This window comes from Enhydra lutris, unplaced genomic scaffold (genome assembly GCF_002288905.1).
Source record: "Enhydra lutris kenyoni isolate GAN:26980312 unplaced genomic scaffold, ASM228890v2 scaffoldscaffold81, whole genome shotgun sequence".
Classification (NCBI taxonomy): Eukaryota; Metazoa; Chordata; class Mammalia; order Carnivora; family Mustelidae; genus Enhydra; species Enhydra lutris.
In genome coordinates, this window is record NW_019154165.1 from 3,625,156 (window position 1) to 3,652,131 (window position 26,976).

A 26,976-nucleotide genomic window follows, 5' to 3' on the forward strand; every position below is an offset into this window, starting at 1 on the left:
TCACCTCGAGTTCTCATGATCCAGAAATGGCAAGGAGAGCATGGTGAGGGCTGGCATATTCGCTGCTTGGATTTACTTTCAGTTTCCCACACCCAACCCTCTGTATGTCCTGGCACACCCTTCTTGAGCCTCACTCTCTGCCTATCCCACTACTCCTCTCCCTCTTCCACACCTGCTCAAGAATAGAACCCACCAGCAGCAACTCCCAGGAAAGGAGGAAGTCAAGGAGTACTGCTGGGGGAAGAAGCCATGGCTATGTCTTCACCTTTCCTTTCTTCGGGAAGCTGTCCCCCTTCCATGGCCCTGGGGAGGCCATCCTAGTCCAGCTAGGGATACAAAATGTTCAAGGATTAGCCTTCTCTTTCCCACCATTATTCTATGTAACATTCCCCAGCACTTTGAGAACCGAATCTCACTTAGCACACACAACATGCCATGAAGAGGGTTGTACTCTCTCTATTCTATGGCTCTCTAGACAGGCTCAGGAAGGAAGGGATTCCTCCATAGTTTCACAGTTGACCAAGGTAGCAGTGCTGGGGCCAGAGTTCAAACTCAGTCTGACTCCTCCTCAGGGCTCCTACCCTTCTGATCCAGCAGCCTTCCCAGTGCTCACCCGCCCTGGCCACATACCATCATCGATTTCTAGCCCTCCCTCCCCTGGGAGCCTCCCGGGACTGCTCCAGCTCTCCCCAGTGGTTAGGCCTATGTGATATAATCCAGTGCTGATTGTCCTGATGACGCAGTGCGGACCTGTGGGAATCTTAGAGGGCAGTGGTGGGATTAGCTTCCTACCTCTGCACTGGGAAGGCCCAGCACCCCTACTAGCCTCAACAGAGACATGCACCTGGACTAAAGGAGGTCGGGTGGGCTGAACACCATCAGCAAAGCCCTGGTCCTTAGCACCCACGACCAGGGGACTCCAAAGAGACTGGTGAGGTTTCTCTGAGACTGGGATAGCTCTTGCTTTCCAGGGCTTTCCTGCAGGGAAATCCAGGATGAGGCCCTAGCAGCTGGGACCGGGAAGTTAAAAGACAAAACAGTACTTGAGAGAATGCCGGGTGGGGAGCCAAGGGAGGGAAGAGGACAGAAAGGTGGAAGCTGGTTAGAAAAAACAACAGGCTTCTCAAGGGTCACACACTGATGGGGATTTGAGGGGGGAGGGGAGAAGGCTCTGGAGCCCCTGACAGCTTTGGGGGCAAACAGGAGTGTGGTGGGGATGAACATCTGTGCGTTTCCTAGAGTGAGGGCCACCCCCAGCATCTCCCTCTGCTCACAGCTGCAGCCAAGTCTTCTCAGGTCCATGATCCATGAAGATCAATGTGGGATGGCGCTCCTGTACATGGACACGGACAGGCCCCTCAGTCTGTGCATGCACCCGAAACTGTGCACATGCACGTGTTTTTTGTTACTGCAACCTTCTAATCTATGACAAAGATCTAAGGGTCATCAGGACTTCTGAGAGGTCCTGGAAGGCATTTGTTCCCACAGAGCTCAGCCAACAGTCCCCCAGACCCTCTGGCAGGGGGCAATGAAGGCCTGGGAGAGGACTCAGGTCTCTAGACAAGAGGCAGTCTGGGAGAACTGTGCTAAGAGCTGCTGGAAGGGACTTTGCCTCAGCCCAGGAAGCATTTCAGGGACATGGTTTTGCTGTAAGGACAGCTGAGCCAGTTGCCGTAACCACCTCCCTGTCTTCTGATCCTACCACAGCCCCAGGAGAAGGCCCTTATCCATCCTCAGAGCCCCTGCCAGCAGCCAGCTCTGCTATCCCATCATCAGGACAAAGAGAAGGTCCCGAAGGAGGGATCTGCTAGGAGTTTCCAGAAAGGCAAGCACAGAAGGAAACAGTCACCCCTAATGGACCACGTGTTTGGGATGGCCACCCCAGGCAGAGCTGTCAACCCCAGGGATAGGCCTGCATGGCAAGGACACACCTTCAAAGTCCACTCAGTCCTTTGTGGTTAGCGGCAGAACAAAGAGCAAAAGGAAGGAGAGAAGCACCAGCCTGTCCGTGACTCCTGGGCTCCTTCCTAAGCCTGAAGGAGGTGGGAGAGTGCAATAATTAAGTGTACATCTCAAATACCTGCACCATCTACCCAAGCCATGGAGGCAGAGCCCACAGGAGAGTGGCGAGCCGTCTGCTCCTCTCGTGTTAGGCAGTGGCTCTAGCCCGGGTTGTTGGGAAGGAAACAAGGTCACACGAGTGAGTACCAAGTTCTTTCACTGCTACCTAGAGCCCTCAAGCCTCCTGCTATTCTACGTGTGATCCCTGGATCAGCAGCCATCAGTATCGCTGGGAACCTGGTTAGAAATGCAGAGTCCCAGACCTACCGAATCAGAATTGACATTTATTTAACTAGATCCTGAGTTGATCTGCATGCACATTAAAGTCTGAGAAGCACTGGCCTATATTACCTAGCTCAAGGATTCTCACCCTTGGATGCACATTACAATCAGCTAGGAAGCTTAAAAAAATACCAATTTCCTGGGTCCCCATCCTCAGAGGCTGATTTAATTGTTCTGTGGTGAGATTCTCCAAATCAACACTTTTTTTAAAAAGATTTTATTTATTTCTTTGAGAGATCTAGAGAGAGAGCAGAGCAGCAGGCAGAGGAGAGGGAGAAGTGGACTCCCCACTAAGCAGGGAGCCTTATGCGGAGCGTGATCCCAGGATCCTGGGATCAGGACCTGAGCTGAAGGCAGATGCTTAACTGACTGAGCCCTCCGGATGCCCTCAAATCAGCACTTTAAAAAAGCTATAGTATGGGGCATATTGAGGCCCAAGGGGCTTTTCTAACTCCCACATTTATGTGTCACGGTTAAGACTATAACCTTCATCTTTTCTTTTTCTTTTTTTTTTCAAAGATTAGTTATGTATTTATTTGACAGAGAGAGAGAGAGAGTGAGAGAGAGAGAGATATCACAAGTAGGCAGAGAGGCAGGAAGAGGAGGAGGGGGAAGCAGGCTCCCCGCTGAGCAGAGAGCCCAATGCGGGGCTCAATCCCAGGACCCTGAGATCATGACCTGAGCCGAAGGCAAAGGCTTAGCCCACTGAGCCACCCAGGTGTCCCTTCTTTTTTATTTAAATTCATTACTTAACATACAGTGTTATTTTAGTTTCAAGTGTACAATACGATGATTCAATACTTCCATGCATCACCCAGTGCTCATTACAAGTGCCCTCCTTAATTGCCATTACTGATTACAGCCATCCCCCCAGCCACCTCCCCTCCAGTAACCATCAGTTTGTTCTTATGGTTGAGAGTCTGTTTCTTGCTTGCTTGATCTCTCTTTTTCCCTTTGCTCATTTGTTTTGTTTCCTAAATTGTCTTTCTCTGACTTATTTCACTTAGCATAAGCCCCCTAGCTCCATCGATGGTGTTGCAAATGGCAAGATTTCATTCTCATTTATGGCTAGGTAGTATTCCACTGTGTGTGTGTGTATACACACACACCATATTTTCTTTATCCATTCATCACACTTGGGTCGCTTCCATAGCTTCCGTATTGTAAATAATCCTATTATAGACATAGGGTTGCATGTATCCTTTTTCATCTAGTGTTTTTGTACCCGTTGGGTAAATACTCAGTAGTGTGATTGCTCGGTCATAGGGTAGTTCTCTTTTGAACTCTTGAGGAACGTCCATACTGTTTTCGAGAGTGGCTGCACCAGTTTGCTTTCCCACCGACAGTGCAAGAGGGTTCTCCTTTCTCCACATCCTCACCAACAACCGGCGTTTCTTGTGTTGTTGATTTTAGCCATCCTGGCAGGTGTGACATGGTATCTCCTTACAGTTTCGGTTTGCATTTCCCTGATGGTAAGTGATGATGAGCATCTTTTCATGCACCTGCTGGCCATCCGGATTTTTCTTTGGAGAAATATCTGTTCATGTACAACCCTGATCTTTTCATTTCCTGTCCAGTTCTCTTTTCCATGGAGTTATGCCACCTGCCCTCAAATGTCAGGTAAACCAAGGGCTTACACTCAAAGGAACCAACTCCATGTCCCCTCAATTTTTTCCACCCTTCTGATAGAGTAGAGTTACAAGACTGAATTGAAATCCTGGTGCTACCAGTCGTGAGCCCTCTGACTTTGGGCAAGTTATTTAACCTCTGTAAGACTCAGTTTCCCCCTCTGTAAAATGGAGGTAATAGAGTCTACTTGGAAAAGCTACTGAGAGCATTAAGTAAAATACTAAAGAGGGAGAAAAAAAACAATAACCAAAAACCCCTGACGCATAGTATAAACACTTGCCACTAAATGAAGGGTCTGAAGGAAAAAGAACAAACAGAAGAAAGAGGCCCAGCTGGCATTTCCTTTTGGGTCTGTAAAGTGGCTGCATCCATATTACTGTCAAAATTACAGCCAAATGGCTCTGAGAAGTGAGGTTAGTTAGGAGGCAGATGTTTCAAAGAGGCCACAATAGCTCCAAAAGACAAAGGAGCCAAGGAGTTTGAAGCAGGGCTATGGACTGAATCCCCAGCAAGTACTCCCTGGCAGGAATCTGGAGAATGTAATGGGTTATTACCCAACAGGATGTCAGGGACACTGCCTCCCAGCATTACACCACCTCACAGAGGTCTGGGAGGCCCTGAGGCTCCCTCCCAGATGAAGCAGTCAGAGACATATGTCTTGGTGATTAAGGACTGAGCTAAAGTACTTTGCGTTCACTCCTCCCACCCGCCCCAGCCTGCCCAGGCTGGGACCGGAAGTGACCACTCACCCCCAGCAGAGTCCACTCCCCTGAGGTTAGGGCCCAGGTGTTCCAAACTCAGAATTGCCTTCTGTGCCTGGCAGGGAGAGTGACACCGGGCAGGCCAAGGCGAGTGATGAAGGAATGTCTGTGTCCCCTTGTCCTGCTTCTGTGTCCAGATGCACAGATTTGAGCAGTTTTCAACTGCTATATTCTGCAGGCTGTGCTCTGGCCAAGGCTAGGATGATGTGCAGGGACAGGTCAGGAATGGCACTCAGCTGGCACAAGCTGGATTCCACAGAGATTTGGGCTCAGAATCTCAACCTGGGGATGGTCCCAGGTGATCTGAGCCATAAGAATCAGAGCAAGGGGCATACTCAAAAGCTCCAGAGTCAAATCAGGTCGCAAGGCCATGCCCACAGGTTTCCTGGAGGGAGTGTCAAAGGAAAATGGCTGAACAGCAGGAGAAGGTTTTAGAGGTCAATGACAGGATCTACACCTACACTTACACAGGCCATGTACCAGGAGCCTCTTAGCACAGAGCTCTCTTCTATTTTGAGAAGGACAGAATGAGGAGAAAAGCATTTCTGTTCCCAAGAAATGCTGCATGAACAAGGGTAGCTTACGCACTCAGGAAAGGGCGAGCAACATCTCCCACGGAGGAAATGCAATCATGCTCCAAGATGATAGATAAGTGACTTGAAGAAAGAGCTTTTTCCCATCAAGCCAGCTCCCCTACTCGCTGCCTAAGTCACTTTAGCCAACTTGCTTCCTTCCCTAAGCTTTGGATTTTGAACTAGGTAGTGATGACCAAAAGCTTTCCTGCCTACCTCCATGGTTATTGCATGGAATGGGTCAGGTTTGCCTGGTTTTGAAAGTGGCTGTATGAAAGTTATCATTAGAGAGCAAAATTTTTGTTAAGACTACTTGAATTTGCCCCCCCCGAAACTATTATTACCTTGTATGTTAACTAAGTGGAATTTAAATAAAAACTTAAAAAAAGACTCCTTGACCTTGGTATGCACACATTCACAGTCGGTGAGCCTCAGTTCAGAATTTGTCCTACTTGTAAAAAAGTGAGCATGAGCTAGGAGGGGAAGAAAAAGCAATTGCCAACTAAGTTGAGGGAGGTTGGGCCTCACCCAGCCAATATCACCAACCCCACCCTCTTCATGCCACACTCAGGGGACTTGAGTCCTTCCACTTTGTGGTCACTCAGTGGGCTGTGAGAGAGCTGCTCAGACCCCACTTCTGCCTACTCTTTCCCAACCCAAAACCCAGCTCCAGGCATAGGTACCGGGTAAGACTCAGGACCCAGGACAAGCAATGGGTGGATGTCACAGAGGCCCCAGTCAACAGGATCCTTGTTACCACCAAAATAGTAACCTCTCATCTCAGACCACACATTATAATCTGAGAGTTTTTAAAAATTCCAGGACCTGAGGGTTGGTTGGGTGGCTCCCTCGGTTAGGCTCAGGGCATGATCCGAGGCAGTGGTGATGCCATCATCATCATCATCGTTGGGATTCCCTGATCAGTGGGGAGTCTGCTTCTCCCTCTGCCCCTCCCCGCCACTCATGCTCACAAGCACATGCATGTGCATGTGTGTGTGCGCTCGCTCTCTCTCTCAAATAAATATACAAACTCTTTTCAAAAATTCCCATGTCTGGGTCTCAGTCATTACCAATTAAATTAGAATCTCTGGGAAAGTTTTCATTTGTTTTTGAGAGTTTTCCATATGATTCTTGAGTGCAGGCAAGACAGAGCACCACTGCCCTGAACAAACATAGTCAACCAAAAAGCCACAGCATAGGTCTCTGGGAAGATTCTAGCCAGAGGCCAGACTCAGGCCCATTCTAATCACTGGTCCACGTTCTCTCCAGGCCCCAGACAAGGAGCAAGAGAGCAATGAGTGGTAATACAAATGCATGTGGTGGGACAGGGGAGGGCGAGTCTGTGGGTGTCTGTGAAGGTAATTTAATCAAACAGTTAGCTGTCCTACTCCATAAGGAAACTTTCAGCAAATATGCCAATTTCCTTTACCTTACTTTGCTTTCTGTTTGGAAAAACATCTCCTTCATTGGCCCTCACTGTAGGACGAGTGTCTTCCAAACAAGGTCTGGGATCAGCATGGTCTCTCCCAACTTTAGTGAGCACAGGAGGAAAAGCCAGCATTCTGAGGGAGTAGAGAAAGACCTGGGATGTTGCTGTCTGTGTGACAACCCAAGTTTCCGAGGTGGACTTTGTAAGGTCAAGCTGGTATTCCAGGTAGGCAGAAGCCCCCCACCACACCCCCTGCCCCGGCCCCATTACTATAGTTGGGAAATGCTAGGTCTTGGCAAACGGCTTTTTGGCTCACTTCTCTTGGGAGTTGCAAAGCCCTCCTCCTTTGCCCACCCTTACTCCCAGAAAGGGATCCTGCCTAAGGAAGAGATGTTATCTTTCTGGCAGGGGGCTTGGATCTCGTTTGGCCTCAAATGCTTATTAGCAGCTCATTTCACCCTCCTGTAAGGATATAAGCTAAGGAGCCTAGGCCACAAGAAGGGTGCCCACCCAGCCTTGAGCCCTGGATCCCTCAGAGGTGGGGCTCCATTCAAATTTGCACAAATGCTGCAACAGGTGACTGTCTGGCTATCCCCCACCCACCGAGGGACAGAGGGAGAGGAGCTCTCACAAGGGCTCATACTAACAGCTGCCATGACTTTTAGACTGCCAAGACTTCGCTTCCTGACCTTGAATGGGACATTCGGTGGGGGGGGGGGGTGTCTGCAGTACCCTGTCCCGCGCGGGACACTGGGTACACTCGTCTCCCCGCTACTGCTGCTCATAGCAGGAATGACAGTTCTTACTTGATTCTAATGGGCGAGGGGGGCAAAGGGAGGGAAAGGGGCAAGACCAAAATAGCTCTCATCCCACATCCCAAACCCCACAGGAGGTGGGGGCACAGGAAAGGCTGCTGGATTTTAAGCAGCCAGCTTGGCTGTGCTAGCCACTGGCTGGCCTCAAGCCTGTTAGGTCGCAGGCAGGACATGGGGCCCCTGCTGCACCTGTTGGGATGCTGTGTCAATCTTAGCCAGAGCTGCAGCTGGATACCAAGCACCCAAGCCCATGCAAGGGAGTCTCCCCGTCAGAACTGCAGCACCACCGACACACACAGCCCAGGAAGGGACAGTACCATGCGGCTGGGTGGCAGCATGGTGAATCCACTGCATCTTCCGGCTGACTAGTGGCAGTTTGACACGTGCGGCTCTCCATTCAAATACCCCTCTCTCCTTAATGCTCCACGTCTGCACCAAAGCCACAGGACCTCAGGGAGTCTCACCCAGGGACAATGTTATGCCCTGGGGGACCTTTGGCAATGTCTAGAAATATATTGGCTCCAGGACAATCCCCACAATGAAAGAAAGGCTGACTCCAGTCCTGAATTGTGACCCCAAGGTCGGCCTCCACCTTACCTGGGGGCCTCAGGCACCCACTCCTTGAAGATGTCCTGAGGGATGAGGCAAAGACTGGATGCATGATTCAGTGGAGGTACCTTGTCTGCGGACACAGTTGATCCCTTGCAGGCAGGCTCAGGTCAGCCAGGGACGGGTGGCAGTTTGAGTTGAGAGTTTTTAAAAACATGGAAGTTATACAAGAAATCCCCAACTGCGCCCCTCTCCCCAACGGAGCTGTAGTCTGAGATCTGGTGTACAGCTTTAAGTGAGGGAGGCACAGGAGGGTCCTGGGACCAAAACCAGGCCTCTGGCCTCCCAGGGCTGCTTAAAAGTTTGAGACCAGAGTCCAGTCTGTGGTGTCCCAGGCTGTCACTGGGTACAGCAGGGTTAAAGCAGGCAGTGGACATTCTGACCCAGCCCAGGGCTTTCCTATGACAGTGAAGGTCAAAGCTGCCACCTGCTCAGGGGCAGTCACTCCATTAGCTTTCTTGCCCTCAGGGAACCCTGCCCCCAACCCAGTCCCAAGTGCTCTGACAAGGTCATGGTTACAAGAAAGGACAGGTGTTTTCATAAGTCTGTCCTCTCTCAACTCGTGTATTTAGTCACTAAGTTCTATCGACTTTTCCATCAAGTGGTCATGGTTTCCCACGCCTGATTGTGCTCTAGGTTGGCATGCCTGGATCACTTAAGCCTCCAAGTTCCCAGCCTCTAGTCTCTCCTATCAATAGGTTGTCCTGCCATCTTCTTCTTACAAGAGCCCAGTTCTGACCTGGCCACTCTCCTACTCTGCCTTGCAGGCTCCCCACTGCCCACAGCCCAGGGCAACAACCAGACTGCTTTCCACCTGGCACGTGAGGCCTTCAGCACCCTAGACCCAGCCTGACTCGAAGCTGCAAACTCCCAGTATTCATCAAGATGGAAGTCAAACGTCCCATGAGATCTTCCTTCCCTGACCTCTCACTAATCCCCTACCAACTAACGGGTCACTTAAATTAAGTGACCTCCACCCCCTACGCATTTCCATTACCTTCTCAGCTGCACATGAGACTGTCTGCCCCATTCAACTGAAGTCCCACGGCACTGGGTCCTATCGGTCTCAGTATTCCCACTGCATTGTGGTAAGGGCTACAGAATGTTCTGGCAACACCTAGACAGGAAGTCCTGCTTTCCAACTAAACAGTGTGCGGGCCTCTGCCTCCACCCATTCCTCTGGTATCACTACAGCAAAGACACAGAACTGAGGAGACACGGCTTGCAACTCAGCCAACTAAATGACCAGTAGAACACCTTGCCCCAGGGCAGAAACCATGGGGCCAAGAACCAAGGCCCAGAGGTGTAAGAAGTGAAAATAATCTCTGCCTAGGGGCAAAGACATTCTGGCCCCAAGGAACCCTCAGCTCTTCCATCCCAAGCTCCTGTGAGGGCCCCCAAGCCCACAGGGCAAGGGACATACACCGTCTCCTGCTTCCTCTCTTGGCCTGCAAAGTCTTGGCGCTCACCCATCTTGACCCTGTGTCTCCACTTCTACATCCTACCCCCCTTGCCTACTTCCTTTTCCTTTTGCTGAGGCCAAATATAAACTCCCAGGCAGGAAATGCCTTGAAGGAGCCTGGCCCCACCCTGAGATCCAGAAAAAAAAAATTGTCTCTTACAGAAAGAAAATGGGCCCGAGAGAAGTAGCCTCTTCACGGGGTCTGTGCCCCCTCTAGAAGCCAATGGATACAAGCCTCCCCTGAGCTCTGCAGCCAAAGGGAGGGCTGTGATTCTGGGCAGAAAGGAGGGGGGGTGCTTAGCTTTGTGGGCAGGGGGTGGCCATGTGCATGCTTAGGCCACCTGGGGTGAAGGGAAGGAGAATCTAAATGGCAACCTAATAACTGTGTAATATCTAGAAATAGAGGTTTTCGGGTGCAGTTGGAAGACTAACAGGCTAGTGACTGTGGCTTTTAGTCTTGGCTCTGCTACTTCTTAGCTGTTGTGTTCCTTACTAATAATAATACTTAGGATACCGAATGTCATTATTAACAATAATTAAGATTAAACACTAATATTTACTGAACACTTAATATATGCCAAGCCCCAAGCTAAGAACTTTACACAGATCCCATTGGGCAAGACTTAGCTTCTCTGGGCTTCGGTGTCCTTAGCTGTAAAATAGTGACATGATTATATCCCTGACGACAGGAGGTTTTTGCAAGTATAAAATGAGATAATAACAACAAGCAAAGGGTTCCAAGTCATTGCTGGGTCCCCGGCATAGGTACTTCTTATATGGTTTATTTCACTGAATCTTGACAACAACCCTGCGGGGGGTTTCTATTTGACAGATGAGAAAACTAAGGCCCGGGGATATTGAGTAACTTGCCCTAAATCAGCAACTAGGAAGTGGTGGGTCAAGGTGCAAATCCAGGCAGTCTAGATCCAGAGTCCTCCAAGTCCACCAAGTTAGAATACTCATTAAATAGAAGTTGTCTTGGCTCTGGACACAAGAAACATAGGCCAGGAGTTGTGCAGTATGAACCCTTAGCCTGAAGTAACTTCCCATCAGTGGAGAAAACACCTGACCATCCCACATCTCTTGTGGTCCCCATGACAGCCCTGTCCGAAGCAGACCTACTGCACAAATGGGAAAACTGAGGCTAGAGGAGGTCAAGTGGCTTCCACTGGACTATGGACGAGGACCAGGAGCGTGCCTAAATGCCCACAACCAACCTGTTGATCTGTTCCCGTGTTGTCTGCCTAGGCTCTCCCCTCCAAATCCACTCCTACTCAGAGCCAGGCCCCGTGCTAGGCACCAAGGTCTGAAACTGAACAAAAGCCAAACTCTCCTGGAGTACCGGGCCAGAGCTGCCATCAGGCCCATACTTCCCAGGGAAGCAGATGCTAAGGTGGGCTATCCTCTGAAGCACTCTCTGGCCTCTATTTGGAGGCAAGATCACAGAGAATGAGCTCTAAAGCGATGGAGCTGACAGCAGGTACAGCCTATGGGAAGGAAGTCTGTAGCCCCCCAAGGGCCCTGAGGTGGGAACATTGTGGGGAGGGTAGAGCTTCTAGACAAAAGCTTACCCTTCCACATGCCCAATACCAGCATGGGTCACACCAGCTGGAGGGGTCAAGCAAGTTAATTCAGCCAGCCTCCCACCTACCCCTAACCACCCACACCTTCTAAATAATGAACTCTGGTTGTCAGGAGAGCTCATTATAGTGTCTCTTCCCTGATGCCACCCAGCACCCTGTCCTCCACCCTTAGTCCTGGAAGGTGCTAATCAGGCAGGCCTGCCGCTGTCAGAACCACCTCCCCAGCTTCCTCCTGTATACCCGCCCCCACTGTGCAGCTCTGCTTAGAGCCTCGATACCCAGCCCTTTGATTTTCTCTCCCCTCCATCTGTCTGCCTTGCTGGGGAGGGGGCAGGCAAGGATGTAGGGACTGTCTGCCCAGGAAAGACTGATCACTGGTGGGTAAAATAAGCAGTCAGGGGTGGAAGGGAGACCCAAGCCTGAGCTCTGGCCTCCTGGCTGGCCACCCCAAAAAGGGAGAAGGAGAGGCATGGCACACTAAGGGTGTGGGTGGTAGACTCAGCCCGCCTGGGTCCTGATTCCAGTTCCATCATTCCCTAGCCATGTGACCTTGAGTCTGTTCTTCTTTTAGCCTCTCCCTGTCTACTTCTTCATATGTAAAATGTGGAGGAAGATAGCAGTACCTACCTTACAGAATTACCATGGGAGCTAATTAAGATCAAAGGTGTCAAGAATTTAGAAGAGTTTACTATTATTATTGTTGTTAGCGTGATCATAAATGTCACTCCTCACTCGAGGAGGCCAAAAGGATCCCTCCCTACAGGTGAGTGTGGCCCAGGAATGTTTTTTGTGAGGAAGTGGAATCTGAGGGACAGAGAAGCCCAGAGAAGACCTAAGGCCTCGGGGGCCACATGTTTGGGTGCAGCACAGCCCCAGGTCAGTGAAAAACAGCAAAGAGATAAGGTGGCAGAAAGTGCCACTAAACAACAACAATAATGAGAATCCTGTTCATATTATTGGATTTACAACTCAATAACCCCATGAGGTAAGTACCTATAGCTCCATTTTACAGCTGACAAAATGGAGGCTCCCAGAGGTTAAGTGATTGGCCCAAAGTCACCCAGTGCTGTTTATCCCAGAGCCCCTGCTCCCCACCATGACACACTTTCCTGCCCAAACTCTGGATGTACAGCTCTGCATGCCTTTCACTTCATCTCCATTCTGGCCCCTTTCCCACATGCCCCTCTTGGTTTTGCCATTTAGAAGGCCCTGCTCAGGTGAGGGCTGCTCAGGGCAGAGGTCTGTGGCGAAGCACTTCCCAAGCTGCCTGCTCATAGCCCCAGCCTGATGTGACCTTGGCCCGGAGCAGAAAAGCTGGCTGTGAGTGCGTGTCTCACACCTCAGACAGGCCAGCCTTTGGCCAGCCCAGATAAAAGACAGGAAATCCTTGGCCACCTCCCCTGGAGATTGCTCCCTCCACCATGAGAACAGAGTTTCAGCCTGGGCAGAGGTTCCTCCGTGGTGAGGAAGTGGCGGAGTCAGCCCCAGCTGCCGGGTGTGGTTTGGGGGAAGTATTGAGGGCTGAGCATCAGGAGACCTGGGCTCTGAATCCTCCCTCCTCAGACACCAAGCCTGTCCCCCATCTGGGCTCCAGGTGGGCACCTGGGATGATCACACTGCTTCTCTTACCAGGGCCACTCTGAGAAAAGGGTGGAATTGTAGAAGTGAAAGTACCTTGGAAATGGAAACAGGAATACTCATCGTGGTCTTCATCATCAACTGCAGAGGAGGAATGGCTGAGTTGGTGTTTCTCCCCATCTGATTCACCCTTCTACGCCCCAGTGTGGGCATGGCTCATGCTCATTTCCGGCTTTGATGCTCCTCAAAACACCCCCTTCCCCCCGACCTTAACCAGCTCAAGGGAAGAAAGTAAGTGGCAGGAAAACAGGATATACTGACAGGCCGCACAGAATACACTGCAGTCAGCTCATCAGAAGTGAGCACCTCCTCTCACAGGCTTGCCTTCTGCAATGAGGGCACCAGGAAAAAGGCCAGCCAGACCTAACTGACAAACAAATCAGAGAGCTGCAGGAGCTGTTTGGATCCAGGACCCTGGGGGTTCAGAAGGCAACTGCTGGAGCCATCAGAAAAAGATAATGGAGAAGTCTTGTAGGAAAGTTCAGACTAGGGGCTCCTGGGTGGCTCAGTTGTTAAGCATCTGCCTTCGGCTCAGGTCATGATCCCAGGGTCCTGGGATCCAGTCCCACATCTGGCTCCTTGCTCAGTGGGGAGTCTGCTTCTCCCTCTCCCTTTGTCTGCTGCTCCCCCTGCCTGTGTTCTCCCTCTCTCTCTCAAATAAATATATAAAATCTTAAAAAGAAAGTTCAGACTAGAAGTAAACAGAGGAGAGTGAGGGGCTTCCAGAGCCCCATTTCCCATTCCCAGGGCCACGAACAGTAGCACGTGCAAAAGACAGTAATGAGGCTGGGAAGAGGACTGGTCCCAAGTCCCTTGAGAAGTCTTTGGAGGAACTGAAGCTATTTGGCCTACAGAAGAAGCGAGGGGACTTGGGTTCCATCCTCAGACCTCTGGAAGTCAGAGAGAACGGCCCCTGGCTAGATGGTCCCAGGAGGCAGAGCTGGGATCCAGGGTTGTAGAAGCCACAGGGATATGGTGTGCAGTTCGACATAAGCAAATGCTTTTGGACATTCCAGGAATGAAAGCAATTGCTTTGAAACCTTGAGCTCCCAGGTACTAAAGATGGGGGCACAAGAGCTGCACAAATCCCTGGTGGGAAGATCTAGGTTCGTAAGGAGAGTTGGACCGAGTGTCCTCTAAAGACCCTTCTCCCCAGAGCTAGGTTGGCTCCCTACCTCTGGGGTATTGTGGGAGAAAGCATAAAGGTGGGTGGGGCTGGCTAAGCCCTGAGCCGCTTCCCTCAGAGACCTGGGATCCCAGGAGCACCTTCAGCTGCTAACCAGGGCCAGCAGGTCACTCATTAACCTGTAGCTGAATGGGTCAGAGGGTAGCCCCTTGGGACGTACACACACACACACACACACACACACACACACACACACACACACACATGGGGAGGGGACTGGAGAGCAACTGCACAAAAGCCCATGCTCGAGCAAAACCCGAGCTGTGGCAGTTCAAGGCCTGGTCAGCTCAAACTGACCAGCCAACTGGCACAATTTAGTAACCGGCCCTGGCAGAATTTAAAGCCAACTGACCTTTGCCTTGTGGACAAGCAAAACATTTTACCTGGGAATGCATAATATTACAGCTGGAATGGAACCTGAGAGACCACTGAGTGCACACCACCTGTGAAAACTGAGTCCCAGAGAAAGTAACAGTCACTCATGCTGAGGTAGCTACAGAGAGGCACAACCAGAGGGCAAGCTTCCTGACTTGGAGGCCCCCATGGTTCCCTAAATGCTGGTTCCGTCTCTTCTCACTGAAACTGCAGAAAACTGCTTGGGGTCCGGAGCTTTCCAAATGGGACCCAACCTGACCCTTCCCAATTCCCACTGTTCGTCAAGATGCTGGCTCTTGGAGGGAGGTCTCCTCTTCTACCATGGAGGCCTCAGCCTTACAGCAGGAGCAGCAGCAGCATGACTGACGGCTCATGTCCCTGCCTAGTGTGGATGAGGGACCCACAGCTGGACTGAAAACAGACATGCACACAGCCCCACTAATGGCAGATCCTTTGCGTGGGTATTTCTCGCTCTTTCAAATTGACCTGAGGGGGTGAGGGACTCCTGGAAAGACCCCCAGACCCTTCTGATTCATGCCTAAAGACCCCCCTTACCCCACTGCCCATCCGAATCCCTATCAATTCCCTGACCCTCTCAATAACCACCCAAATGAACTTGTTTGCCCAAGCAAAAACAGAGGACCAGAAGTTTAATTGGCCCCGGGAAGTTCCCGTGAAGGAATGTTTGTTAGTGTCCCCTTGAGGGAGGTGAGTGTTAAGAGGGGATCCCCCTTAAGGCCTGGGGTGGACAGGGAGTTGGTTAATGGCCATCCCCCAGAGGTGACTTTTCAAGGTGGTTATTATGTGGCTCAATCATTAACCAGACAGTGGCAGGACCCCAGGCTTGTTGGAAAGGAGCCACTCCTTTCCCAAGGACGGCCCAAGAGCAGAAGGCTGCAGCCAGGGAGAGCGCTCATGGGGTCTCCCGGCCCTCTCACAGCCTGCTCTGGAGCAGTCGGAAAAGAGGCCTGAATGAGGGAGGACTTCTCCCTCAGCTCCACAGGAGGGTGGAGGAGGGCTGGCCCGGATGTGGAGGAAGTCAGCACACCCTCACTGAGGTGGAGGGAAAAGGGAGACAGTGAGGTTTTTATCATGAATGAGAGAGGAAGCTCCAAGCTGGGCCTTGGTGATTAGATGACAAGCTGGGAAAGACGCTCATCCTGAATGCATCCTGTTTTGCTCCAAAGTGGCCTCAGGGGTCAGGGGAGGGGCCAGGAGGAGAGGAGCCTCCCAGGAATTCTCCCAGGCCTGCTGACCTCAAGGTCCTGGGTGGCCCTGGAACTGGGGAGGCAAGTGGGAAAGTTCACCCCATTTACTGCTAGAGGAGCAAGGCACAAAGTTTCCACAAGAAGCTTCCCCCAGTCAGCCTCGGGAGCGGCAGTCCCAGGGACTGGGGCTAGTGCTATAAAACGAGGGGCCAGGACTCCCTAATTGCTCCAGCTCTAACTTTGCCTAGGCCTCTCTTCAAAGGTTCAGCTCAAATGTCACTGCTTCGCCTCTGTCAGTCACCTTCCCCTCAGTCAAAAGCAACAAGCAGGCTCTCTAGTCAGGCCTCCCCAGGCAAAACAGCCCTCCTAGACAGCTGGAAAGATGAACACTGTCAGGATATCTGATGATATTAAGAGGCTGTTCTGTATGTGCTAATGGTACAGTAGCTTTTTTTTTTTTGAAAGCCTTATCTTTTAGAGATCTATATATTGCACTATTTATAGATAAATTGATAAGATGTCTGGGATTTGTTTCAAAATAACAAGAAAGAAGGTGAAGCAGATGGAGGTATTAATAGGCAGGATTATACCCATGGGCTAATGGGCTCTTACTACACTAATTTCCTCTATTTTTATATATGTTTGAAAGCCTTCATAATATTTTTTTTTGAAAAGTCCTCACTGAGGTAAAGGCTTCGTTTGCCACGCATGATTTATGCCACTAACGCCCAAACTAGATGGTCAATTCCCTGAAGGTGGGGGTTACACTCTGTGTCCTCCAAGACCTAGCCAAGCCTGAACTTAATGACTAATAATTTGTATGGTCTTTGGTAGTTTACAAAGCACTTAGCCATGGATCCTCTCATCTAATCCAATGAAGTGGAAACAGTGGGGAGAAACCAAGAGCCGGGGAAGTCACAAATGGAGCAGCAGGGCCCAGATTTAAACCTCCCGTATGTCCAGCTTTCAGTCCCTTGTGCTTTGCCCCACACCACCCTGGATTCCTGAGGAATTTAACGTCCATTTACCCATACCAGCACCCTGAGGGTTGGGGGTAAACAGGGACAGCAGTCAGTGACATGTGAGTTCCCAGAGTAGAGGGCTGGGCCAGAGAAGACTCACACACAAACACAGCATTTCAGACCTTCAACAGACCGATTCTGGGATGAATCCCCCTCTCCTCCCATACACACGAACCAAGGCCATGGGTCACAGATGAAGAGAGCCTTAGTACACAGTTGACACCAACAATTATGTGCCCAGGCCTATTCTCCACTACTTTGTTTAGGGCTGCAGAGTGGGGGAGCTCACACTTCCCATCCTAAAGCCCTTGGATTTTTGAGATCATTTATCTCTATTTTATCTGATAATGGCCTCCCCAGGGCCTGGGCCCAGGGCCAAGACACTCGATATTACCCAAACTTAGAGTCCAAAGAAAAAGTTCTCTTTTATTCAAGCTAGAGGCAATTCCTTCTTCCAGCCAAAGACCCCTTGCCCCACCTTCTCCAAAAAAGTGAGGGCACAGTCTGCATTTGTTAAGCCTGATATCCACTGAACCTGAACATTCCAGAACAGTGAACTCCAAGAGTGTCCTAGCAGAAAGGCACCAGCAGCTGCAACAGCATCCAGATTACAGAAACCATCCTCTGCTCCCGTGGAACCTTCTAGTTTTTGTGTTGCTGCTGGTATCCCTGTAGCTGGATCCAGGGGGCACTCTGCTCCCTCTCCAATCCCTAGCCCTAAGGGTGGAACTTTAAAACTTCAAGAAGGCAGAGAAGATCAAAGTTCAGGCCTCTTTGTGGCACTCTCTTTGCTCCTGTGCTCAAACTCCCGAGGTGTGCTTTAATTAAGAAGGCTCTTCCATCCACCCTGCTCAACTCATGCCCCACTCTCCAGCACTCACACAAGATACACAGCCCCTTTGTGCACCTTCTGCTCCCCTTCTTGCTCTAAGCACCTCCAGCTATCTCTCAACCCTGTCTCCTCTCCTGGTGGGGGAGGGGAGCCGCAGACGCACAGGAGGTTGAGCATTCTTCTCAAAGAGTTGCTTAAGAGGTGGACATAAGGCCAGCGAAGAGGGCAAATGGATTCTGTCCATGTGGTGTTTACTAGCCCTAATGACAGAGGTCCAGGGAGCAGAAATGCCAAACCCCAAATCGGGAACAAAACTAGACATCAAATCCCAGAAATGAGCTCCAAACCCAGAATGCCCAGTGATACGGTAGCTACAGCTTTAGGGTAAAAAAAAAAACCCAAACCCCAACACCATCAGTCCCATCACACTCTTACCCACTTGCTCCATCTTCCATTCATAAACCACTTGCAGCCATGCCTCTTTCTCTATGCCCTTGGGCTGTCTGCCTTTCCACCCCCAGATAGAAATTGTCTCTCCTTTATTCCAGGCAGATGGAAATGAGGGGAAAATTCAGAGAGCAGTAAGAAAAGATGGTGGGTGGATAGAGCAACCCTCAGAGTGGGGGCGGGAACAGGTCTCACAGTAGGAGTCAGGGTTTGAAAATAGCCCGGGGTGTGACTCATCACCCTCTCCTCCTAGGTGGGCAGACCTCGGGGCTCCAAGGGGGACAGAGAAAGCCAGGCTTTTCCAGCCCAACCTCTGGGGTCCCAGGCTCTGAGTTGGCCCCACTCCTCCCCACCTTGAATCTGGCTGCTGTCCTACTCACCCTTCCTGCTGGTTTGCCTGCACAATCACCACAGAGCTTTCCATCTGTATAGTTCCTGTCCCCCCAAGCATCTCCAAGACAACCTTTTACCTACCTATACCAGTGAGGAGCTTGGACCCGTGGGACAAGTCAAAATGTCATGGAAAACACTGGCCCTTTAGACACTGAAATCCAGCCCATGACCTCAGGTTGAGCGCTGTTGAAAACACTTCCGCCCGCAGAAGTAGCATGACTCACCTAAGGTCACATGAATTAGTGGATGAACCCCAGATTCCTGAGTCCTAATTCAGTGCTCCACTTTAAAGAGTCTTGGGAGAAGAGAAATGGAGAGAACCCCAGACTACCTAATTTGGAAATCCCAAAAACTTCCACTAAAAGGAAGCCTTTCCTCAGAGCTTCCAGAATCCAAACCCACTTGGGACTTCATGGGGCCACGGAGCCGTGAAAGATGTGACTTATCCAAAGGTTTTCACTTGGTCCCCCACAGCCACCTTAATACCAGGAAAGTATGAGCGTTTCTCAGAAGGGAGGACAATGGCCAAGGGGAAAGCCCACAGGGCCCTACCGGGGATTCCTGGAAATGCCCTCAAAAGCAGAGGAAGGAAAAGGGTAGGCGAGGTGGCACAGAGCCCGAAGGGCCGCCACCCCTGCCCTGTTCAAGTCCCCCTCCAAAGCCCCAGAGCTAGGGCTCCAGACTCCCGCCAGGCCCGGGATAACGGTGAAAAGTCTCCTTCTACCACCCGACTGGCGGGGCTTCCGTGGGGAGAAGCGCTGCCAGCGGGCTCAGGGGGTCCCCCAATTTCGGCGACTCAGACCCCAAATCCCGGGGGGCGAAAGTGGGTCGGCTTGCTTCCTCTGTGTCTCCTGAGTGCGCTGCCTCGCGGAACCGCTAAGAGCGGGGGCGGGCCAGAGCGCTCCCGAGACTAGGCCAGTCCTGGGGGCCCAGGGAGGCCCCGTGGGTCCGGACTTTTGCCTGACTTCACCCCAACTCCTACCTGGAGGCCGCGTCCACCATTTGGGGTTCGAGACCCTGACACGGCGGCCAGTGGGCAGGAAGTGAGTGCAGGAAGGACTGCTCCCGGCTGGGGCACGCGCGGAGCCTGGGGTCGGGCGGGGGTAATGGTGCCAGCCAGAGGAGCAGCTGCAGCGGCTGCTTAGCTGTTGTCAACCAGAGGCCACTTTCGGCTCAGGTTGGGAGGGAACAACGGCAAGTTGGGCGGTAGGGACGCCCCGCCCACCTACGGGCCTCTCGACCAATGAGGGCGCAGTCCGGCCCACCGGACTCCCCAGAAAGTCGCCCAAATTGTGGTGGGCGGGGCGCTGCCTTCCAGCTCCTCCAATAACCGCACCGCTGCCTCTTCCTCAGGTCCCACCGCTGGTGGGAAGCGGGGTAGGCGGGGAGAAGTCACAGCCGGAGCTAGCAACGGAGGGTGAAGGAGCGAGTGGCTGGCCAGGCGCACAGACTATTTATTAGGCTCTGAATGTGCCTGGCACGGTCTGGGGAATTTAAATACATGTGCCTGTGCACGTCAAGGTTCAGTGGCTTGCTGCGGGTAATTTATGGGACATTCCGAAGACTTCAGTGAGATCTCGATTAGTAGGGACAACCAAGAGGGAAACTTGGACATTGAATACTTGAGCAGGAAGTTGCCATTCCCACCTTGCTCAGGCCCCAGCATTCTGCAACTTCCCGCCTACCCCCAGCTCTCTGCCTCAAGTCCAAACTCTACCTCCGGGGAGAAATGCATGGACAACTTGGGGCATATGCATTAATCATGACAGGCGAGGGCTCGCAAGAGTGTGACATCAGAAAGCTGATTTCAATTCTATGAGAAATAGTGTTAAGATTTGATTTCTCTCTTGTGTTTCCTCACGAGGGTTACAAGTTCACAACCATGACTTTATTGTCGAATTGAGGACTCCTATTAGTGGGGACTGGGAGTACTCAAGACAATGTGCCATCCAGCTGCCCTCCTCCACATTTACAGATACAGAAACTGAGAAGACATGACTCACTCAAGCTAACCCATCAGATCCATGGGTTATTTTCTCCATACCTAACAGACGGGAGAAATGAAGCTGAAGTTCCTGGAAAGCAGGGGCCACATCCATCTAATTTCTTTGCTAGAGTACCCAACACAGATGAGAGCAAAAATTCATGTTTATTAGGACAACAACTTTGTTAAGGTCACCCAGGCAATGGCAAAGACAGGCATAGCCACAAGTGTCCCCCCTCCTGTCTTGGTCTGCAGACAAATTGGAATTCTCCCACCTTCCTTCCCTAGTGGCCCTGATGAGAATCAGAGGAGAAATGCTGAAGCAAGGCTATGCCCAGGGTGCACCCCTTCTTTCCTCTCAATGGCAAGACGGGAGCTGGCACTTTGTTCAAGATGAGTCAGGTCCCTGTGGGTCTGGGATGTAGATGAGACCTGTAGATGAGACTCCAGAACTCACTTCTGGAAACAAAATCCTACCCAGAGTCAGGAACGTCTGTAATGGGTGGGAAGGTAGATGACCTCCTTCCTGAGGCTGGGCTGTTATATTTGTGAACATCCCTAAGGTCCTGAGTTGGGGCCAAATTTATCTTGCTTCTGAAAAATGCAAAAAGGCTATAAAAAGTGTGGGTCCTGCAGTATCTTTATAGCTTCCCTATGGGGAGGAAGCCATGTCAGAGCCAATTCCATCCACCACATAGCACCAAGCAGTGTCCACAGTAGTTTCTCAGTAATGTTGGAAGATATTCAAGGGACAACCAACCATGAAGAAATTGCAATCACATAAATAATGACCAAACCCCAATCACCTTTTAGTAGATATATTTAAGTGACTCAGAGATGATGGATTCTGAGACACCCAGTAGTGTCTTTAAAAAAAGTAATCAAACCAGACAATTAAACAAGGAAAAACTACAGAAGTAAAAATACATTTATAGCAATTGCTATAAATAAGTGGAACAAGAACTTCACAGTGCCTGGCATAGAGTAGGTACTCAATAAAAACATCTTTTGAATGACTAAGTGAACACAATAGTCAGGAAAATCTACAATTCTCATATTTTCTATGCACACTGTGACATTTTAAAATGACCAAGCAAAAAAATAATAATAATAAAATAAAATAAAATAGCCAAGAAATATCTAGGCTATTTCTTTGGGTCTTTCTTGATCTCTTTCTCTTAACCCATGAGCTTTAGAAAGGCAAGAACTCAGTCTCTTCAGAAGGAGATAGCTCGTTGCCTTCAATCCTTGCTCTCTGATCTACCCCCAGGCCCTGACCTAAGTCAGAGTCTTGTGTGGAGCAGATATACAGTAATGGGGCCTGGTACAGATGAGGAAATGGTACCTCTTCACGGTCTCCTGGGTTGCATCTTGAATGGCTCTGGTGATAACTGGAGCCTTTAGGTCCCAGGTGTCCGTTTTCCCACAAGCCCCCACTACTGCCTGGATATCTTAGGGTGATGCTGCTGCTGCCGCTGCTACCTTGGATGCCAGCTCAGCCATTAAGCAGGGAAATGTAGAGTGCATGAGGGCAGACTGAGGGCAGGTGGAAAAGCCTTGGGGTGATTGTATGCATTTCCATGCCCTAGACATGGGGCTTCCCTCTATCACTATCCAAGCCCAGTTGTGTCATACAAAGAGCCGTATGATGGAATCTGGAGCCAGACAGCCCAAGCACAAAGCCCAAAGCCCAACTCTGCTACTCATTAGCCATGTGACCTCAAGCAAATTATTTTCCACCTTTCTGTGTCTCAGTTTCCTCACCTGTAAAGTGTGGCTGATAATCACAGTCCGGACTTTATATGGTTGTTAAGCGGATCCTCTGAGCTAAATCGTACTTAGAATGGTGGCTAGCTCACAATAAGTGCTCCTAAGTGTTAGATACAGTGACAGAGGTACTAAGCAATAAAGAGAAAGTGCTGGATACTACTCCCAGTTCTACCACTTTCTGGCTGTGTCAAGGAGGGGAAGTCATTGTGCCACTCCAACCATCAGGATTTTCACCTGTAAAATGAGGATAGAGCATAACCCCTATCAGGCAAAATTAAGACAATGGATGTGAGGGTGGGCTGTAAAGGGTGGTGGCATGTGAAGGGACGGCCAAGCAAGGTGTTGGGCAGCTCAGCTTTTTTCCAAGGCCAACCAGCTCATTTCTTCTAGGAGGTGGCAGAGAGAAACTCCAGATGCCGTGACTGTGAGCCACACTCCAAGACACATGGGTTCCAATAAGTGTCTATCTGGACTTCTAATGCCCCCTAGAGCCCTTACTGCCTAGGAATGGAGATCCTTCAGACTGTGGCAGGCAGACCCTTAGCTCCACTCTGGAACAGCTGAGGGTGATTGAACAGGTGCTTCCACTACCTTTTTCCATGGAGCTAAAGCAGCAGCAGCAGCAGCAAATAATTCCCAGGGAACCCAGCTGAGAAGAAAGAAGGCAGGTAGGAACCATGAGGGGGAAACGAATTACACTTGGACCAGCCCCGGGCAGCACAGGACCACGGATACCCTCACACCTGCACACATATTTCCTCAGACCTCCAGTCTGAGGTCTGAAAGGCCTCCAGTCAAGCCTGGGACGGTAAAGGCCTGCTCTTCAAAGTCTTGGGGGCCCCCGCCCAGCTTCATGAAAGGGGGCTACTGCTCAGATCCCCACAACATGAGACAGTTACAGCTCATTAAAAAAAAAAATGCCATGCCATGGCAGGGGCATTTGCACCAAGACGGGCAGCCAGAGTAGTGCCAATGTAGGAAGAAAGGGATTGGTAGTGGGAGGGTCTTGAAAAGGTGAGGGGTAACAGGAACTCCACTGTGCATTGCTAAGTGGGAGTGGGGATGGAGCTAAGTCCTGGGAAGAGCACAAAGACCACCTCTCAGCCCACAGCCCAGGAGATCACTATGGCTGTGCCCACCCCACACCGGAGAGTACCCTGAAAGGGGGAGCTCCGTGCTGGGCTGGGAGCCCTGGGCTGGCTGTGAGGAAAGCTGGAGTACAGGCACAGGCCAGGGGAGTTTCAGGGATAGCTTACTCTCTCAGGACATCTCCTCCCCCCAGCTCCAAGCTAGGACTCAGATGCATTTATTCCCTCTCACCTGCCTCCTGGAACTATTGAAAGGAATGTATGGGGCAGCTCATGATGAACCTCCAAGCACTTGGACTAAGCAGCTGGAAAGGGAGAACCCAGGCCCCCTCAGTCTCTGCCTCCCACTATTCCCCAGACACCCAAGAGCCTGCCCGCATCATTCCAACAGATACTAGGCAAAGGGACAGCAGCTGGAAAGCCAGCCCCCAGCATCCACGCAACAAACCCAACTGAGCCATGACAGTGTGGTAGGCACCATTTCACATCCAGGATGGGCCCCTGACTTGGCTTTACTGACCAGTCTCAAAGAGGCCAGAGGTTTTCTGCTGCAAGCAAATGGAGCACCCCTCCATTCCCTCAGGGAGGTCTGCCTGCCTCCTCTCCAACAAATAGAGGGGCTAAGCCCTTGGTGAACCTGCCACAGATACCCAGAGCAGGATGTCCACACCCACCCCACCCCCCGCCTCATTCCTGCCCTTCAGAGGATAGTCATCGTGCAGTGAGATGAGTGAAAGCAAGTCAACTTCTAACACGAAGCTTTCTCCCTGCCCCACTCCATCCTCAGGCACACCCACAAGCAGCTGAGACCAGAGGAACCCTCCTGGTGCCCCCTCAACAACATTCCCCTCTGCCTGACTTAGTTTCAGCCCTTGAGCTCACTCCTTCCTGGCCAGGCTCAGTTTCCTCATCTGGAAAAACAGAGCTGGGTCCTGGTTTCTCGGGTGCTTTCTTTCTTTTATTTTCTTCTTTTTGAGAGAGGGGGAGGGAAGGGCAGGGGGAGGGGCAGAGGGTCTAGAGCCCAATGAGGGGCTCAATCTCACACCCCTGAGATGGTGACCTGAGCAAAATTGACAGTCAGATGCTTAACCAGCTGAGCCACCCAGATGCCCCGGGGACCTTCTTTCCATAACATTCCCTGCTTCTGTGAGCTTCTCTGTGTGTTCGTTCCTGTGGAGGGGTGAGGATCCCAGAAACCCAACATCTCTGGAGCTTTTGCAGAGGACTGGAAGTACTTGGGGGTGTAAGAGTCCTCTGAGGATGAGGAGGAAAAGTTGAGGAAAGTGAGAAAAAGGAAGGAGGAGAAGGCTGAGATAAAAGGGAGAGAAAGAGGCAGGGCAGATGCTGGGGCCGAATGAGCCCAGAAGTCTAGAGACCTGATCCCTGCCTCCAGCACTGCCTCCAGCTCACCTGGAAGCAATGGACACCCACGGCCTCTGAACAGAGCTCAGGATCCTGCCCCCTTGCCTGGGACCTAGCCACTTTTCCCTCAAGGGAAGCAGCTCCTGGGACAAAACAGAAAGGATGAGGAGGAAATGGAGGAGGATGAGTGGGCTCTTCCTTCCTACCCAACAGGCTGTTCCATCAACGCACTGTGGTCTGACATCATGCTGCAACCAGATATGGTGTCTATGAAGTTGGAGGGTGGCTGGTGGGGGAGAGGGGATTCACTTTCACAGGCCTGCCCAGAGTCTGGCCCAGTCCAACCCTGTGATTACCAGCCTCCAGGGCTTGGTATTCTCAATTCAAGCAGACAGAACGATCCCTGGGCCACCCACCTTGTCTATTTCCCCTGAAGAATAGCCTGCAGAGGCCTGTGGGTGACATCAGAGAAGGCATAGGATGTATGGTGATGCTCAAGGGCCACTCATCTAAGGCTCTGAGCTCTTGAAGCCCCTCTCAATGTGCTCTTCTCCAAGCATAGCTACCCCCTCCACACACACCCCAACACACAAACACGCATACTCACTAAATAAAAATTCTGAGCTGATCTTCAGCCAGGCATTCCTGGCTGAAGGAATATGTGTATTCCCATATGAAGAATATATATATATTCCCTGTACATATGTATCAATGCATCAGTCAACATGGGCACCCAGGCATTGGGGTGGGGTGGGTGGGAGGAGAAAACAAAGCAGGTAGGTCCAACAGCCAGGGTCTCTGCCTTATGGAGCTCCGACACCACTGGAAGGGCAACAGTGGTCCCCAGATAAAGAATACCCAACCCAGGCAAGTGGGCAGCCAGATCAGGTCCCAGAGGACAGGGAGAGAGGGGACAGCAAGGCCCCCACGTTGCACACTTGGTATCTCTGGATCAACAGACCCCACAGGAAGCACCAGGAAAGTGGCTCCTGGGCCCCATCAAGGCTCTTGGATCAGGGCCCAGGACACTGCAACTCTGGCTTCTACCCTCCTTTTACCACTGAGGAGCTGTGTGACCTGGCTGAGAATCTTGCCCTCTCTGGGCCTTGGGCTCCACATATGTACAATCAGAGAGTCTGCTCTAAGGATTTCTGCGGGCCCTGTCCTTCAAGAGTGTTCATGTTCCATGACAAACCCGTGTTGAGAAAGCCAACCCAGTTTGCTATTTCCTCCCTGCCATTTGGGCAGGAGCAAGGGAGAACTTACTGGGGGAAAAGGAAGCAGCAGAGCCTGGAGTTTTTTTTACAGCTCAGAAAAATATGTACTTTTTTCAATTTTTAAAAAGACAAAGTGCCAGGTAGACTGGGAGACCCGCTGGAGTGGAAACAGGCCTTGGGATGGAGCTTTTAGGCAATCAAGGTGCTGCCAGGTTGGCTGGCCCACGTCATGCAACTAGGGGACAGAGTGAGGCAGTAAGGGTCCCCTGGAGTGACAGGGGCTGTGTGGAGCTACTGGGTAGGTAGTGAGACCCAAGAATCCAGAGACAAAAAGAGGGATAGAAGCACAGAGGGATGAAGGGATGAAGTCAAAACATAAGCAAGTCAGACATATAGTGGGACAGGAAGACAGACAGGAGGGTGGAAGTGTGACGCCAGTGGCGGGGACAAAGAAAGTGCTGGAGGACTAGTGATAAGGGACATACAATTCATTAAATCCCTACTATGTGTTAACAACTAAAATGTTGCTCTTTTTGGAGTAGCGGATAAAGGCAGAGGGAGAGAGGCAGGTAGGGACGCAGCCCGATGGACAGCTGGGATAAAAGTATGGGGGCACCTTGAGAAACAGCAAGAACTGCCTAAGAATTAGAAGAAAGCAGGAGCGCGGGGACGCTAGGTCTGAAAAAAGGAGAGTGCCAGCCCGGGATGGGATTCAGACAAACAGACGCAGAACTAAATAGATGAAAGCGGGACTGGAACCAAAGATTCGGAGGCGAGGGGGACTGGAGTTCTGCCTAGCCAGAGGGCAGCGCCAAGGCTCCCAGCGAGTTGCAAGCCTAGCCCTGACCTCCCACAGGGGTCCGCCCAGCTCTGTTCACCTGGCTTCCAGTGCGGCGGGTCCCACCGAGCGCCCTTCGCACCCCGCGGCTTCCACGGCATCCTCGTCCGGGGCTTTGGGAGCCGCAAGCTGGGCCCCCTGCCCGGGGCTTCAGCCATGAGTCCACCGGGCGACTCCCAAGCGGAGCGCTGGTCCCTCGGGTGGTCGCCCCCGCACTGAGCCTGGGGCGAGGACTGCGCCGAGTGGAGGTAGGGAGGGGCTGAGGGAATGACTGCCCAGGTTGCCCCGCCCCCTCAGCGACGACTAGAAAGTTCCACGCCCCCACCTTGAACAGAAAACCCCCCTTCCTCTAGCCTCCACTGGCCTCAAGTTATTTATTGAGCTCTGCCACGCTGCCTCGCGCCTCGCAATCA

General features: G+C 51.4%; 1 protein-coding gene across 2 annotated transcripts in view; it reads right to left on the minus strand.

Moving 5' to 3' along the window:
- Positions 1–26,668, minus strand: part of LOC111161006 (StAR related lipid transfer domain containing 8) — a 39,937-nt gene extending 13,269 nt beyond the window's left edge. The window contains exon 1 of one of the 2 annotated variants that reach the window (XM_022524431.1): positions 26,604–26,668. In XM_022524431.1, coding sequence (XP_022380139.1) covers positions 26,604–26,664 — 61 coding nt within the window. In that variant the 5' untranslated portion in view covers positions 26,665–26,668. Of the gene's footprint in view, positions 1–19,286; positions 19,304–26,603 lie in introns of those variants that run through there. The other variant, XM_022524432.1, reaches the window with a different exon arrangement.
- Between the last annotated feature and the right edge of the window lie 308 nt (positions 26,669–26,976).